The following is a 17,924-nucleotide window of genomic DNA, read 5'->3' on the forward strand; positions in this document are numbered from 1 at the left end:
CAAGGCCATTGCCATGAATGGTTATTTGTATCCTACTGGAACACACTGCTGTTCCCAGGGTCTGCTTAAGTTTCTCACTGTTCATGAAAGAGACATTTCGAAGGAACTACTGAAAAGTCACTACTTCTCCAATAATATCCCTCACACAAATTGCCACTGACAAGTGGATTTTTTTTCAAACTGCTAGATGCTTAACTGTAAAAAAAAAGGTGAGGGAAAACCTAAAAAAGAAACCTTACATATCACTAGGCTTTAGTTAAGTGTGGCTTATTTATATTCTTTACAATAAAGACAGACTTAAGAGTAGGGATCTTATGTCAGCTATGTCTCTAAATTATTTTTCACTTATTACAAAATTTATAGAAATGTTCTTGGTGGCCAAGGAACTAAGAAAGAAAATTGAGATAAATAATATTTAATAGATTTAATAATCTTGTTAAAAAATCAGGATCTTGAGCCCACTGAGTAGCCACCATGAGTAAAGCTCACCCCCTGGAGCTGAAAAAATTTATGAACAAGAAGTTATCACTGAATTTGAATGGTAGTAGACATGTCCAAGGAATATGTGAGAATTTGACCCATTTGTGAATCTCATGATCGATGAATGTATGGAGATGGCAACAAGTGGGCAGCAGAATAATACTGAAATGGTGATAATATGGGAAAATAGTATAATCATGTTAGAAGCCTTGGAACAAGTATAGACAGCGCTTGTTCAGAAGTCAAAATGCTTTCATATGTTCCCTTCATTGCATCTTTCTACTGATATAAATTTGGGTTGTGTATGTTTTCCTGAATGTTTTTAAGCACATTTTTATAACAGTCAAAATAAATCATCAGAGTTAGTAAAGGGCCCTTTAGTAAAGGGCCAGAATGATAGCACAGTGGGTAGGGTGTTTGTCTTGCATGTGGTTGACCTAGGTCTGATCCTGGCATCCCATGTGATCCCCAAGGTCTACCAGGAGTGATTCCTGAGCACAGAGCCAGACATAACTGGAACACAACTGGATGTAGCCCCCAACCAAAACAAAAATTTAGTCAATTCATAGACTGTTGATAAATTTTAATATAAATGGGGGATAGAAGATTTTCCTTCTAGGGGTTATATAACATAGATTAATATTTGATTCTCAATACCCAATTATTTTAACTCTATAAATATCCAAATTAAGAAAACAATTGAGTCAGCAATGTTTAATAAACTTCATTAATAAATGTAGTAACCGTTGAACTTCACTGTCTACTAGTATCTGAACTGCTCACTCATTAAACAGTAGTTTAAAAATTGTGTAGTAAAAAAAGTAAATAAAATTGTGTAGTATTAAGGTGAGTCATGTTTATTTTACAATTAACCCTTCATTGTAGCAGAAAATTAAGAACATAGGAAGCTGTGAGGCACCCACAACAGGTCCTCTATGAACTTCAAGAATTTCTTGAACTTTCCATATCTGAGAATCCTAGACTTAAGATGCTGATGAGTATCAATGACAATGAAGTTGACAGATGAAAGATAGAAAGTTTGCTTTATTAGTTTCCTTTTTATGTTAATATTTTACATTGCATATGAAAATCAGAGCAAACAATGTCAGCTAGCCCACTGATTCTCAATTGGAGATTTTGTGTTCTGTTTTATACTGGTGCTAGAATGGAAGGTAGTTAAAAAAAGATCTTTCAACAGCTAGATTTCCAAATTCTGGGCCTATCAGAATCTTGTAGGATAGATGGGAGCTAGTGTATTTCAGAGCAGGCCTTAGATAGGAAGATGTTTCAAGATGTTATATCAGAGGCTTACTTGAAGCCCAATTATTTTGTACTTCGTCAATTTCAGAGGTATAATAATTGTAATTATTATTATGAGTATAATTTTGTATCATCATTTTTACCCAATCAAAATGTAATAAAAAAGTAACCTTATAATTCTAATCGTTTGATGAAAAAAAATTTATATGATCATTCCTAAAGCTTTACGGCCAAAGCCAAAAAAGGAAAAAAGAAAATACAGAAAGCACAGTAGCAATAGCAGGAGCAGCAGCACACAGCATGCAATAAGTGTAATAATACATCACAAAAAAACATTAGCGTGTTCTGCAACCACGAGCAAATAGAATAAGAGATGGGCAGAAGACACCGGAACGGGCACACAAAGTGCAACAGTCTCTTACACGTCTGCCTTTGCTAGCTGGAGTACAGGACGGAGAGCGCTTCAACAAAGAAAGAATACCACATGTTACAAATACTTACACATATGTGATCATCCCCAATATCAGTACTGTATTAACAGACAATAGAAACATACATAAAAAGTCACACTTTGGGGTAGATTGAAAGTACACACATTTTCAGGAAAAAATGAAGGAAAGGACAGTAAAGATAATAGTTGCTCAGACTAGGTCTAAAATTTATGAAGACGAGTTCTCATTAAACTGCACAAACAGTGATCTTAGAAAAAAACACCATCCAATTTCATACCATTTCTTTTCTGGAAAGATTGGTAGAGGTAACTTGAGACAGGGAAAGACAAAAGAATCTAAATATTTTAATTTAATGGTGGCAAGCATGTAACTCATCTTGCTTCAGAAACTTCTACTCTTTTCAAAGATGGTTCTTGGAATCAGAGCTAAAAAGGAACTTCAGAAATACTTCATGGCTTAAAAGTTATTTCAGCAATCAACAATACTGTCCATCCTGACCAGATATTAGACTGTTAAAGAGAGATTTCACCTCATGTTAACAAGAAATTTGGAGAAAGTAACACTATTTAGAAAAAGTTAATAATTTTATCAATGGTTTCTACACTTGAAACTTGATACTTAAGCAGGTGTTTGCACACCTATTTCCTATATTGAATTCAACCTAATATTTACAAGATTTACAATGTGTCAAAGCACTTTTTTGTTTTGTTTTGGTTTTGGTTCATACCCTGAGATGCTCAGGGGTTACTCTTGGCTCTGCACTCAGGAATCACTCTTCATAGTGCTTAGGAATGCACTATCTTCCTTCTTTTCTTCCTGCCAACTTTATAACATTTACATTTTATTCCCTTTAAGAAATTTTAGTATTCATTTGAATTACAGAAAAGTAGAAGACTAATCTGGAGGAGAAGAGACACAGGAGAAAAGCTCTGAAGAAAGAGAAGGTAATATGAAGGCACTAGATTAAAGATGGTTAATGATGAATGATAAACAAAGAATACTTGATTTTGCAATTCTGCCTAATACTACTGTTACTTCTCTACACTTAAAAGTTCTAGCTGCAATTAAAATTTTAGATCTGTAACATAATTTTTCTAGACCAATAAGCTTAAAAAAAGAAGAGACAAGAATGACCAAAAAGATAATGTCTAAGGGTTAAGAATCAAAGTGAACTTAATATAAAACAGAGATCATGAAATTTATACATAAATAACAATTTTCACACAAAGAATAATTAATGTTTATTTTATCCCTTAAGAATACAAATACTGGTTGGAGCAACAGAGTAGGGTGCTTGCCTTGCATGTGGTTGAACTGGGTTCCATTCTTGGGAGTACATATAGTCCCTCGAGTCCTGCCAGGAATGACTCCTGAGCACACTAAGTCTTGAGCACAGCTGGGTGTCCCCCAGCCCACTCTCATAAGGAAACAAAATACCCAGGGTTGAAGAGATATATGCTCAAGTTAAGGCACCCACCAACAATGTACCCCACCAACCCTGATTTGAATCACCAAAACCACCTATGCTCTCCTGGTTAGGAATCATTCTTTTTTTTTAGGAATCATTCTTGAGCAAAGAGCCAGCAATAGCCTTAGCACTTTTGGGTGTTGCTCTGGTCAAATCCAAATTACCTAAGAGAAAGCTATAGAACTTGAATTATATATTAAATTTCATTCCCAAACAAGGAAAGACTAAATACTTTTCAAAATTTCATCCTCATGTTAAATTCTATCATTCTATATCGTGGCCATATGACTTTGATGCTGAAATGGGAAATAGATAATTACTCTGAGATGGCTGTCACAATATGAGCTACTAAAAAAAAAATGAGGTTTAAGCTATCAAATACAGATTAAGAAGCCAAAATATTGTTTTAAAATGAGTATATGCTTCCAAGCCTTCCCACTAAGAAATAATAATTTCCAAAGATTATGTGATTCAACAATTCAGAAGAAAAAAAAATAGTGATTAATATTGATGCTTGGGAGGCTGGGGAAATAGCACAGGGGTGAGGGAGAAAGCAAAGAATATCTAGTTCAATTAACCCTAGTTAGATCTGTGGCATAGCATGGCCCCACACAACACAGAATCAGCAGAGAACCTTTGGACACTTGCTATAAAACTAGCCAGTCAACCAGTGAAAATCAGGAATAACCTGTGGTCTAATGAATATTTTGGGAGATACCCTTTGTGCTACCCCCTATATATTATTCCTCCATACATTTTCTCTCTCTCTCTTTCTCTCTATATATACATACATATATATATAAAAGAATGAATGAAGATGTAAATTAAAGTGAAATTAAATTTATGAACAAAAAAGAAAGCTAAAGAGAATAAAAGAAGGACAGGGAGGGGCTGGAGAAATAGTACAGAATATAAAGTGCTTGCCTTGCATGCAGCTGGCTTGGATTCGATCCCTGAAACCCCATTATCATCCCCTAGACCTGCTAGGAGTGATCCCTGAGCAGAGTCAGGAGTAAGTCCTAGTACTGATGGATGTGTCCCCCACCTCTCAAAAAAAGAAGAACCAGTGTGCAGTAAGAAAAATCATAAAGAAATATTATAGTCTTAGAGATATTGTATCATTTAATTTTCAGTCAACCTTTTTTGTTTTATTTATTTATTTATTTTGTTTTTTGGGCCACACCTGGTGACGCTCAGGGGTTACTCCTGGCTATGCGTTCAGAAGTCGCTCCTGGCTTGGGGGACAATATGGGAGGCCAGGGGATCGAACAGCGGTCCGTCCTAGGCTAGGGCTAGCAAGGCAGACACCTTACCTCTAGCGCCACCGCACCGGCTCAGTCAACCTTTTTGACAGTACTATCATTAACTCTATTAGATCACAAATATGCCCAAATCATAAATCTCAAGGCAGAATTTTAGTCCACTTGTGTAGTGACAAGAACTGGAAGTAAGGAAGTGGGGAAATATGCCTTTTAGAAACTGAGCCTAAATTATTAGATTCAGCAGGTTTTAAGAACAACACAGTCCTTTGTACTTTAGTTTTTGCATGGCTATAGAATTTGGTTATGTTTGAACTGAATTTAAGCTGAGTAACAGCAGGTGAAGGATAAGAAATGGGGTGTCCTGGAGTGAAAGTGCAAAATCAGCTTCCAGGGCTGGAGTGGTGGTGCAAGCAGTAAGGTGTCTGCATGATTCGATCCCTTAGTGTCCCATACAGTCCCTCAACCCAGGAGCGATTTCTGAACGCATAGTCAGGAGTAACCCCTGAGCGTCACTGGGTGTGGCCAAAAAAACGAAACAAAACAAAACATTAGTCTCCACAGCAGGGGGTGGTATTGGAGTAACACTGACTACTGAAACTAGAATGGACCTCATGAGGTGTTCATTTCTGCAGACTTTTCTGCTGAGAAAAAGCTAACCCACCTGATAAAATCCACACAACTATACTTAACATTGAAGAGTTTTGTGGGAGAAAAGGGATTAATGGAAAATTTAGAAAGAAAAGTGGGAATGCTTTTCTCATGGAAAGAACAATTATGAGAACTTTAGTCGAACGTTCTTCCAATTCTGTTTGAGGTAAATTATACTGTATGTAAAAACTTGGCTGATATTTACAGTAGATTATAGCATAACATATACCATTAAGAAAATTGCTTCTTCTTTCTTTCTCCTTTCTTTCTTTCTTTCTTTCTTTCTTTCTCTTCTTTCTTTCTTTCTTTCTTTCTTTTTCCTTTCTTTCTTTCTTTCTTTCTTTCTTTTCCTTTCTTTCTTTCTTCTTTCTTTCTTTCTTTCTTTCTTTCTTTCTTTCTTTCTTTCTTTCTTTAAAAAAAAAAAAAAAGAAAATTGCTTCTGGGGCCGGCAAGGTGGCGCTAGAGGTAAGGTGTCTGCCTTGCAAGCGCTAGCCAAGGAAAGGACCATGGTTCGATCCCCGGCGTCCCATATGGTCCCCCCAAGCCAGGGGCAATTTCTGAGCTCATAGCCAGGAGTAACCCCTGAGCATCTAACGGGTGTGGCCCGAAAAACCAAAAAAAAAAAAAAAATTGCTTCTGCACGACACTGAGGAATTAGTCTATTTTTTGTTTTAAAAATTAATTTAAAAACTGTTACATTTTTCTTTGAAAATCATAATTTTATTTAAAACACAAAGACTAAAACATTTAAGAAGTTCTCCTACCTTACTTCAAAAACAATTCTATACACAACATTTCACTTGACCCCACTATATTCTTCATTACTAAAAGACTGAATGTTCAACAGGATAATGAAATTCCACATGAGAAGAATTACTGTGCTATCTAATATGGAAGAAAATGTATATCAGGTAGTTCTATAAAGAGAATTGAATGATATTCATTAGACACTTCTTAGTCTATAAAAACTCTATGTATATAAGAGCAAATTATAACTTGTAGTATATATTAATACTATGTTAATCAATTAATATAGTATTAATATTATAATATATTATTAATATACATTAATTTGTAGTATAAATAGTATCTAAGTCAATAACATTCTATTATTAAAAGGTAATTTTGTTGGCATTAAAAATGATCTTGCTATGATAAAATCTACTTGAAGACTTCATTTAAGATGTCACTGATTATAACAATGAAAGTTCACATCTAACACAGAAATTCAATTGTAAAATAAAGAAAATGGGATTGTAGTTTAGAAAATACCAGAAAAATAAAAAATAAACAATATTTATAAACCTTCAGAGTCATAATTACAAATGAGCATATTCTAGTCTTTAGACTGTTGCTAGAAATGTAAATGTACACCTTCTGATGGCCAAAGTACTTTTCAAAGTACATTTTAAATTTACTATGTTTAATAGTGACAAACTCATATTTAAGAAAGAATTTTGCTTCACAAATGATCAAGTGTAATTATTTCTAAAACTGCATTACGAGGCAAATTCTCCATATTAATTCACTGATCTCTTTTACTGAAGGATGCATTGGTTTGAAAAATCAAAGACTTACGTCATCCAAAAAATCAATCAGTGAAGATGAGGAAGAAGAAAAGGAATCCTATTTAACGAATACAGCAATAAAAAAATAGAAAATATGGATGAAGCAATTTAATAAGAATAAATCAAAAGTTTGTACGACAATTGAAAGGCAAATGACATTAATCCAAATAAATAAAAATGTTAAAGCAGTCAATTATTGTTAAGAAACTTAAATCTCTTTACTTCTTAAAAATGATTCTTCCCCCACAAATGAAACACAATTTACATGTAATTAAAAATGTAATAAAATGAACATCATGGCAAATAATAATTTTTGAAGTTAATCATTCAAAGCAAGCAACAGATCTTTGCCTCTAATTGCTTTTATATCTAGAGTGGGAGGTCTCTATGACTGAGCATTTGGAAACAACTATTTCCAGCTATATATACAGTGTCTCCCACAAAGATGCGGTCATGTATTAAAACAAGCATATAATTACTAATAAACTTTCAAAGAATCATAGTCATATAATCATTTCATTATTATGAAATCTCTATTTTATATTATTACTCCTACTCCTCTTAGACTATTACACCATTGTATATGGTTTTTTTTTTGTTTTTTTTTTTTTGCACTTGGTGATACTCAGGAGTTACAACTGGCTCTGTGCTCGGAAATCGCTCCTCGCAGGATCAGGGGGCCATTTGGGATGCCGGGATTCAAATCATCTTCGGTCCTGGATTGGCCTCTTGCAAGGCAAACTCCTTACCGCTGTGCCATCTCTCAGGCCTCACTATTATATACTTCTTAACAAAAAGTATTTTTTTTTTTTTTTTTTTTTGTTTTTAGGGTCACAACCCGGTGGTGCTCAGGATTAGTCCTGGCTGTCTGCTCAGAAATAGCTCCTGGCAGGCACGGGGGACCCTATGGAACACCGGGATTCAAACCAACCACCTTTGGTCCTGGATCGGCTGCTTGCAAGGCAAATGCCGCTGTGCTATCTCTCCGGGCCCAACAAAAAGTATTCTTTTGGGGACTAAGAGATAGTTAATGGGCTAAACACAGACTTTGCATGCAAGAGGTCCAGGTTCAATCCCAGAGCAGCACCAGGTGTGACCCTAAAAACAAATAAAAGTATTTCTTTCCCGTGGCAGAGTAATACTACACTGGTAGGAGTGTTTGCTTTGCACGAGGTTGATCCAAGAGGGATGCGAGTTCGATATCCAGCATCCTATATGGTCCCCCGAGCCAGGAGTGATTTCTGAGCAGAGCCTGGAAGTAACCCCTGAGTGCCCGCCAGGTGTGACCCCCCAAAACCACCAAAACAAAGCAAAACAACAACAAAATGTTAAAAAAAAGTATTTCTTTCCCTTTGGCATACTTCTCAAAAACTGAACTGATTTGGAATCAGAAAGGACACAGTCATACAGCTTTGACATGTTACTTATTTGACATATTATTTATTTCTGTGTTTCTCTACTTCCAGAAGTGTCAAATTTATTTTAAAAAATTAAGATTTGATTTGCATTTACAGTTTCTTTGTGGGAAGAATAAAAGTGCCTTTAAATCCCATAAAAGCTCTATGTTTAGACATAGATTTTAAAAAAAAATCTTTATTTAAACACCATGATTTCAAACATATTTGTTGGGTTTCAGTTATAAAAAAGAACACCCCCCCTTCACCAGCGCAACCTTCCCGCCACCAATGCCCCCCCTCCCTTATATCCCACTCCCTGCCTGTCTTCCAGACAGGCAATCTATTTCTCTCACTACCATTACAGACATGCATGATTTCTTTTTCATATTGAACATGTAATCCTTTTATTCCCATAGATATTTTCTTAAGTACAAATGTGGTTAGTTTCCTTCAGAGTGGACAACATATTCTTTCCTAGTATTTGCTTATGTAAGAATATAGGTTCCATTAAATGGATGCAATAAACATTAAATGAGAATTTTAAATCACAAAGTGATTTAAAATTGGCCATAGAGGGTCTCTGAAAATTAAATACTTACTTCAAATTGATCCAGAGCATCGGTAGGCGTATTCAAAAATGCCAAGAAAGAATGCTGTGAGTCTTGGTGCTCTATACCTAAAAAACAGCAGCGACTCTTTTAAAAAAACTATAACAATAAAAACTAATTTTCACGGATCACCTTTTCTAATTTAACCTCGAAAAATTTCACAAAATGTATTTCAAAGATGATCAATTATATAACTCTACAAATTAAAATAAGCTAAAATATATTAAGTGTTTCTTAGAATATACTTAAATTGTATCAGTCCTCCATGAAATTGGGAGAATGAAACTTGCTTTCTTGACTTACTTGAGTTCTTCGATTCTTTCTTTGTCCAGTTAGTACATCATAAAAAGCACATGAAGTTTTTTTGGTGGGACTTGAGGGAATTTAAAAGTAGGATGCTGGTTTAAGTCTATTTTTCTAAGCTAAATTATCAGCAAAGGCTTCCGTTTTAAAATACTCTATCAAGTATACAGTATTCATTAATGCAAATATTTCCAAAGAACATAATGCAACAAATATAAAACAGTATTTATCAAGCATAAATCTAATATTAGCTGTATCCTTTTAATACAGAATAAAGAGTACAATCCCAATTTTTCTCAGAAATTAAATAAAATATTGTTATTATCTCTTGGTGTATAGTATAATTTTAAATACAGAATTTTCAAAATTCAAAAAGCACAGTCAGTGTATAAATATTAGAAAGAACAAAATTGAAAAATTCATCATATTCTCTAGTAATAAACACTAAGGCTTGCCAGATAAAGCCATATGCTTAAACACATTCAATCAATAAATATTTACCTGGCACCTATATGTGAAGATACTGTCTAAATAATGAATATAAAACAAAAGAGCTCCTTGCTATCATTAGTAAAAACTGTATTGGTTAAAGAGGTACACATTATATCATCTTTACGTGATTGTGATTATCCTCTTTCTCCAAAATATAAAAACAAAATTAGAGACTAACCAGCTATACATCACTGGGTGTCACAGAACTGAGAATGACAAAAAAATCTCTTAGGGCATAACAAATCTATTTGCTAGTTCAGTTGTAATACTGAATTTGTAGAAAAAAATAATTTCTAATTGTGCATATAAGATTCTGCTAACATCATTCAGGATTTATTTTTATTAAATTGTCATATTCTTAATGCCCACATTGTAGAAATCAAGTTTAAGAACTTTATGTGATAAAGATACCAAACAGTCTGAATTACTATTTACATTAATAAAAGAATGCTCAGTCTCTGTCTTCAGGAAATTGGAAATAAATTCTGGGAAATCCCATAGGGCAATCAAGTCAAGAATCAAACATGGAAAAAACACAATGAAATGTCAAATCAATTTATCATTTTACTTTTAATCCTAGATTAGCTTAATCTTTATAATTTAAAATGTCTCCTAAACTACTCTGAAAATGAATGCCCTCTAACATCTACAAATAATATAGGTATATCAGAAAATAGTTCTTCCAATCACAAAAATATTTATGATAGCTTACAGCACTGGAAAAACCAGTTTATGGCAAACTGAGTTTTTATTAGAAAGCTTTCATCAGGAGCAGAGGAGTACTGTGGTTAGATGGTTTGTCTTACATGCAGTTGACTCAGGTTTGATCCTTAGCATACCAGATGGTGCTCCATCCCAACTAGGCGTAATTCCTGAGTTCAGAGTCAGGAATAACCCAACAGCATCTCCAGGTGTGGCCCCAAAACAAGTAAACAAAACCTACACCAAAACAAAAGAACTCCAAAACAAAACCAAGTCCAACCCAACACCTCTTAATTATATTAAATCTTTCATGTGACCAGTCTAAAGAATGTGCTTGTGTATATGATACATACATGCACACATATATATCCACAAATGAGTGACAGAATTATGTGAACAATTTTCCTATCTACAAAATATACTGATTTTTGTAGGAAAAAATGCAAACTTAATAGCTTGATTGATATAAAGCACATTCCATACCCTTTTCAGATCTAAGTTCTTCAGTGTCCTTGATCAGCTGTTCAATTTCTGAGAGTAGTTCCAAGTTCTTCTTCTCGGATTCCTTTAGTTTACTTAAATAAACAGAGAATAGGAAAATGTCATTTTATTTTGGTTTTGTTTTTTTGGGGCCACACCCTAGAGCAGTTAGGGGGATTACTTCTGACTCTGTGTTCAGAAATTAATCCTGGTAGGCTAAGGGGACCATAAAGGATTATGGTTAGTGAATGAACTCAGGTCAGCCAGCAAGGCAAGGCAAACACCCTACTTCCTGTATTGCTCTGTCCCCAAATATCATTATTTCTATTTCTGGCTAGTGATCCATATATGTAGCTGAAATTATTCAGCATAGTTGTCAGTAATATTAAATTGGGAAATTACAGCCTTCTCTTGCAAGAAAGGCAAATCCAGTCTGCCACTCACATAAATTTAAAATAAAGTTTTACTAAAACAAAGCAAGAATCACTGCCATTCTGTTTATCACTGCTGCTGTAGTGAGTTGATCTGACAGACACTATATAATCTGCAAAGCTTAGAAAACTTAGTATCTGGCATACTAGAAGCAACATAAGGATAGTGGTGGAGAGTCTTGGGCACTTTGGTAAAGTTGTATAACCATAAATGTTGAAATTAATATAAGCCATGTTATCTAAATTATAGTAATAATAATTCTTTATTTTGGCTTAAGAAACAAATTTATATTTTTAGTAATAATAATGCTTAATAGGGGGACCTGCTATCCTTTAGTTAATATTGAATTTTAAAGTATTACAAAGATCAATTTTAGAATTGTTAGAATTCTTCCATGAAAGCAGGACATAAATATTTAATTTTCAGTTTTACTAATTCTTTTATATAAGTATATTTTATTGTGTCTATTAAATATATTTTATTTACTAAGCCAATAAAATTTTATGTAAGTAATCCTGTTTTGATTCCTTTCTTTGCTATACTTTCTGGCAGCTAGATTCACATTTCCTTTCACTTCAGGATGGCCCTAGAGAGAGCAGAGCCTCCACAGTAATGCCTCCCTACAATTGCCACAGGACAGAGAGTGATATAGCCCTGCAGAACAAGCAGCTACTGCCTAATTGGGCAAATGCACCCGGGGTTCCTTTAATCTTTGGTCATAATGTGATCAGTTTGACTTATATCCCTACTTTATGAAAAAAATTCTAAAAATGTTCCATATGCCATAGGCATAAATTATAACATAAAATTCAGAGTTATTCTAAATTATAATACAGAAAATGCTATTCATTAGTTTTTCTTTTACCATGGTCCATACACATTCTTCAGAAAAACTCCTTTTTCATTGTTCTATGTCTCTCAAGCACATTCAAGTAAATTATGCTGAATTTACAACTAAATTTTTTAGAACAAAAAGTTCATATATATAGATATATCAGTTTTCTAATTTGATTAAAATTAGATTAATGACTGCAGGTTAACAACTAGAGCTTGATACCATTCAAAGATGAATATGTGGGTCTAAATTCTCCTTTGTTTGGATTTTTGGAACACATCCACTGCACTCAGGGAGTTATTCCTGTCTTGGTTCTCAGAAATATTCCTCGCAGGCTCGGGGTACCAAATTAGATGCCTGGAATTGAACCTGGGTTGGCTGCTTGCAAGGCAAATGCCCTAGCTGCTGTGCTATTGCTCTAGCCCCCAAATTTTTCCTTTTAACTGAATGTATGTTTTTTAGCATCAACTATATTCTTATTTATAACTCTATTTAAAACTGACCTTTCTAATCTTTTCTTTTATATTGCTTTTATTGATTTACTTTTGAACTATGTTAGTATCCAGTCATATTATGAATATCATTTTATCATTTATTATAGTATTATTTGCTCTATTATTGTAGTAATGAGAGACATACTCAAAAGCAGATACTGTGGGATATACATTTTTCAGTTAAAACATAAAAATATAAATTATTATATCATATAGAAACTTCATTTGTAGAAGACCTATAGCAAAGGCCAGAAGAATTTATAGATATCTATATATTGTTTTGACAATATGCTATATCTTTTTAAGTAATATAATGTGATAGGCCTAAACATGAGAGGATTTAGAATCTAATAAAATAAAAATTGAGAGTCAACTACATTTGATGAGAAGTGGAAAAGTAAATACATTATTAATTAGTACTATTAATTATACCTTATAGACTACTCAGAGGCAAACAGGCTAAATTTAAAACCATTACAGCAAACAAGGCTTGAAAGAACCTTCAAGTACTCATACTTTTTCTGATCTTTACTTAATAAAAGTGGAAAATGACTTGTTCTTCCAGTCTGTGTTCTCTCTTTGGCCCCATCCCTCCCATTCTTCCTGTGTAACTTGATCTTACCTGCAAGCCCCCTCCCATTCCTAGGTTAGATAAGGCCTTTGACTGGAGGGAGGGATTAAGGATTTGGCCAGCATGGAGAGGTAACAGGAGGAGAACAGCTGGAAAAGGCTAAGACACAGGGCAAGCTAAGGATAGCATGCTTAAATGGTTAAGGTAGACCACACATGTGGTGGATAGGGCATATTAAAGCTGATAATTCCTGAAGCCTGCTTGTGAGTGAGATTTTTGCTCCCGCTCTCCTGGACCCAGAAACCCACCGGCTGAAGGGGGTCGCAGGGCCACGTGGCCTGGGATGGCAGAGAAAGGTCCCTCCATCCATCCACCACTATCCAAGCCCATCCATCTTAAAGTCTGTAACTTAACACTCTAGAACAGATGTCATCAAACTTTTTAAACAGGGACCCCTGCTCTAGAACATGTATAATATTTGTTTGCCTCTATGTGTCTTTGCTTGCCTATTTCCATTCTAGAGAAAACTGAGTCTTGAACATATTTCCTTTTTCTCTCTTTTCACATCCTTCTATGCAAGTCTCATTCAATAAAAATACCCTACTTCACTATTTCACCTCCTCCAGAAATTCTTTTCTGTGCATAAGTATGAACTGGCCTGATCTATAGGCCAGGCATATCCCTACGTTAGTGGCTAAGGTGGGCCAAGCAGAGAGGTGGAAACATTTTTTTCATAGTCACTTCTTTCTCTTATTCTCTCGAGCCACTGCAACATAAAACAAGTGACCATGAAGGTACTATAGTGAAGAACATCAAGAAGGAGGAGGTAGGTAGGGGCTGGAGCCGTGGCATAGCAGTAGGGCATTTGCCTTGCATGCGGCCAAACTAGGACAGACCGCGGTTCGATACCCTGGTGCCCAATATGATCCCCTAAGCCAGGGGCAATTTCTGAGCACAGAGCCAGGAGTAACACCTGAGCATCATTGGGTGTGGCCCAAAAACAAGAAACAAAAAAAACCAAAGGGAAAAAAATAAAGAAGAGGGAAGTAATCCCATGAAAATCTGTGGATCACAAATTTCTCGTAAATCTCCAAGATAAAACCAGAAAATCTGACCCAAACTGGAACCTATTTCTGGAAATCTGGTGGTACATGCCAGTTTCATCAACATCTTGAAGACTTGAAAGATACAAAAGAGAATTATTAATCACTTATTTTTTCTCCTGGACTTAGAATTGAATTGTTGTAAGCAGAAAAAGTATAGTGTTCTGGTAATGTACTTTTTCAAATAATAAAAATGCTTTAATAAAAATAAACTTGCTTTAAGAAACAAAATTTTAACTGGGGGAAGCTAATTTTTTAGGAAAGAAACCAAACAGGTACCTTCTATGTAATATTTTTGGGCGAATTAAAAAATATTATTATTATTATTATTATAAATTATATTATTTTAGAGGGTGGATAGATAGTAGAGTGGGTAGGATGCTTGCCTTTCATGCAGCTGATCTGAGACCTGCCTGGTGTGATACCTGAGCAGGGAGCAAGAAGTCCTGAGTAAGCTTACTTAATCAGAGTAAGCCTTTTTTTGTTTTACTTTGGGTTACAATGCTGGGTGTGGCCCACCCCACCCCAAATAAAACAACAAAAGAATTGTATTATTTAATCTTACCATTCTGTTAGAATGTTAGAAGCTTTAACTTTATTTAGCTCTTCTTGGATGGCCTGTTTAGCTCTTATTTCTGCATCCAAAGCTGATTGTAACTCTAGTCTTGCTGACATGTCCAGTTTTGCAAAGCGGCGCATTTTCCATGGCATATCCTATGAAATAATATATTATTTTTTAGCTCTATTCTTAGCTTTTAAATTTAACAATACAAGTGAATCTTAAAGCTACTCAGAGGTTCTAACTTTCTCAAAGAACAAAATAGGTGGGGTGGGGTGATAGCACAGCAGGTAGGATCTTTGCCTTGCACGTGGCTAAACCCAATTCAATTCCTGGCATCCCTTATTGTTCCTAAGCAACACTAGTAGTAATTCCTGAGCTCAGAGCCAGTAATAACCCCTGAATGCCAAAAGTGTGGCCCCCAAAAACAAAAAGAACAAAACAGGAACATTTGTAAAAAATTATTTTTTATTAAATCTAGAAATAATTTGACTCACACAAAAGGGTTTATTTATTACAATTATTACCAACAATGATTAATCACAAACAATTATAGAGCTAGGTATTGTGATTTCCTAAACTGGAAAAGTCGTTTTTTTTTTTTGGGGGGGGGGGGGGAGCACACCTGGCAGCACTAAGGAGCTACTTGCTCCTGGCCGGCTTGGAAACCATATGGGACACTGAGACTCAAACCCGGGTCTGTCCTGGGTCAGCAGTGTGCAAGACCAACTCCCTACCTCTTTGAGCTATCTCTCCGGCCCCTAAACTGAAAAAGTCTTGAACTTCCGAGTAAAACCATTCAGTATACAAAAGCCAAAATAAACAGACATAATCAGATTCTATGTTTTTTAGACCCAGAAAGATAGTGGATAGTCTTGAATGCACTGAAAAGGCTAAGATCCCTAGCACCCATATGGTCTCCAGAGTCCTGCCCTCAGGAGAACATCCTGAACACAGATCTAGAAGTAAGTCCTGAATACTATAAGGTGTAGCTCCAAAACTGGAAAAAAAAAATACTTCCTTGCCTTGTGTGAGGCCTACTGTTATCACATATGGTCCTCTAAGCAATTATCAGTAGTGATCACTAGGCAATCAGAAGTCAAACCTGAGCACAGCAGTTGGTTCAAAGCAGGACTTTGACACTGATTCTGTTCCTGGCACTGTATAGGGTTGCCTGAGCAACCCTGGGTTATACCCGCCTCCTGCTCCCCACGAAAGAGTGTTTTATTGTTTTGTTTTGGTCTCTACTACCCCTCCAATATGAGCCTCTATGAAAAGTGGCAGGTCTTACTGTTGCTCGAGTACCCAGGCTTGAATTTCTTAATGCTTCTAATTCTTCAGTCATTTTAGAAGCCAAGGCCTGCAGATATCCCCGTGCATCTTTTTCATCACTGACCCTATAAAATATGCAAATAAAGAGATAAAGTACAAAATCAAAACAAACATAAAAACCTTAGTGCAACATATTATCTTATATATCTATTTTGGTTTTTGTGTCACATCAATTATGATTCAGGGGCTATTCCAGGTTGGTGCTTGGTAATCACTCCACATGGAACTCAGGAGGCCACACAGTGCCGGGGAACAAACCTGGGACCCACTATCTAAGCAGACATGCTAACCCTTTGATCTGTTATCTGACACCAGTGATTTGTTATTTTATAGTACCATAAGGTTAGATTAGAGCTGAGAGCGGAAAACAATTTAGTGAACACAGATGATAAACTTGAATAATATAACTTAAAATCGCATTATAATATAATGACATTTATTTTTAAACCATACTTGGCAGTACTCAGAGGGCCATGGGGTGCAGGGGACTGAACATGGGTTTGCTGCATGCAAAACTAGTAACCTAACCGTGGATCTCTTTGGTCCCACAGTCTTAAATATCCTTTTTGAATAGATCTAAGCTCAGAACCAAGAGCTAGTACAGGAGACAAGGTGTTGCCTTGCATGCTGCCAATGCAATTTCAATCTCCAACACTGCATGTGATTCCCCAAGCACTACCAGGGGGCACTTATTTAGGAAGTCCAAGATTACCTGATGAAAACTAACTTTTTAAGCATAGAATTAGTATTCTTTTAATCTAATATAGAAAGAATGAATTTCTAAATACTATTAAACTTTTTAATTGAATTCTGTTATTTTACCTGATGAAATAGCTTAACCTTTAAGAATAAAGCACTATATTCAGAAATAGCTAGAGTAGAGTATTATGAAATATCAAAATTATATTGTAGGGGCCGGAGCGGTGATGCAAATGGTAGGGCGTTTGCCTTGCATGCGCTAACAACCTAGGACGGACGGTGGTTTGTTCCACTGGCGTCCCATATGGTCCCCTAAGCCAGGAGTGATTCCTGAGTGCATATGCCATAGCCAGAAGTGACCCCTGGGTGTCACCAAGTGCGGACCAAAAGCAAAAAAAAAAAAAAAAGTATTGTAATAAAACTCATGCTTTTGGAAATGATCATTAAAACAAAAATTAAAATTAAAATCTACTAAAATTAGCTTCTGTTTATTATCTAAAATTATTTCTGATATAAATATTATGCTCTTGGAAATGTTTCAAATTCTATTTAGCAAGAGAAAGTCCAGGGCTGAAGAGATAGCATGGAGATAGGGCATTTGCCTTGCATGCAGGACAGTGGTTCAAATACCAGCATCCTATATGGTCCCTTGAGCCTGCCAAGAGTGATTTTTGAGCGCAGAGCCAGGAGCTTGAGTGTTGCCAGGTGTGAGTGCTGCCAAAAACCAAAAACAAGAAAGAAAGAAAAAAAAAAAGAGGCAAGAGAAAGTCCACATTTTA

The 17,924-nt window shown here is 35.4% G+C and overlaps 1 protein-coding gene and 1 pseudogene across 5 annotated transcripts in view; one reads left to right on the plus strand and one right to left on the minus strand.

Annotated features, from left to right (window-relative positions):
- The window catches only part of CDC42BPA (CDC42 binding protein kinase alpha), a 277,597-nt gene that overhangs the window by 48,151 nt on the left and 211,522 nt on the right, over positions 1-17,924 (minus strand). For 2 of the 5 annotated variants that reach the window (XM_049776391.1, XM_049776387.1), the window contains exons 18-23: positions 16,406-16,511; positions 15,121-15,269; positions 11,124-11,215; positions 9,135-9,211; positions 7,149-7,196; positions 2,163-2,201 (exon numbers count right to left, since the gene is read on the minus strand). In XM_049776391.1, coding sequence (XP_049632348.1) covers positions 2,163-2,201; positions 7,149-7,196; positions 9,135-9,211; positions 11,124-11,215; positions 15,121-15,269; positions 16,406-16,511 — 511 coding nt within the window. The remainder of the gene's footprint in view (positions 1-2,162; positions 2,202-7,148; positions 7,197-9,134; positions 9,212-11,123; positions 11,216-15,120; positions 15,270-16,405; positions 16,512-17,924) is intronic. The other 3 variants (XM_049776388.1, XM_049776390.1, XM_049776389.1) reach the window with 3 other exon arrangements.
- On the plus strand, positions 475-704 carry LOC126013522 (small nuclear ribonucleoprotein G-like; annotated as a pseudogene).

The sequence above is a fragment of the Suncus etruscus genome, chromosome 7 (assembly GCF_024139225.1).
Source record: "Suncus etruscus isolate mSunEtr1 chromosome 7, mSunEtr1.pri.cur, whole genome shotgun sequence".
NCBI classification, from domain to species: Eukaryota; Metazoa; Chordata; class Mammalia; order Eulipotyphla; family Soricidae; genus Suncus; species Suncus etruscus.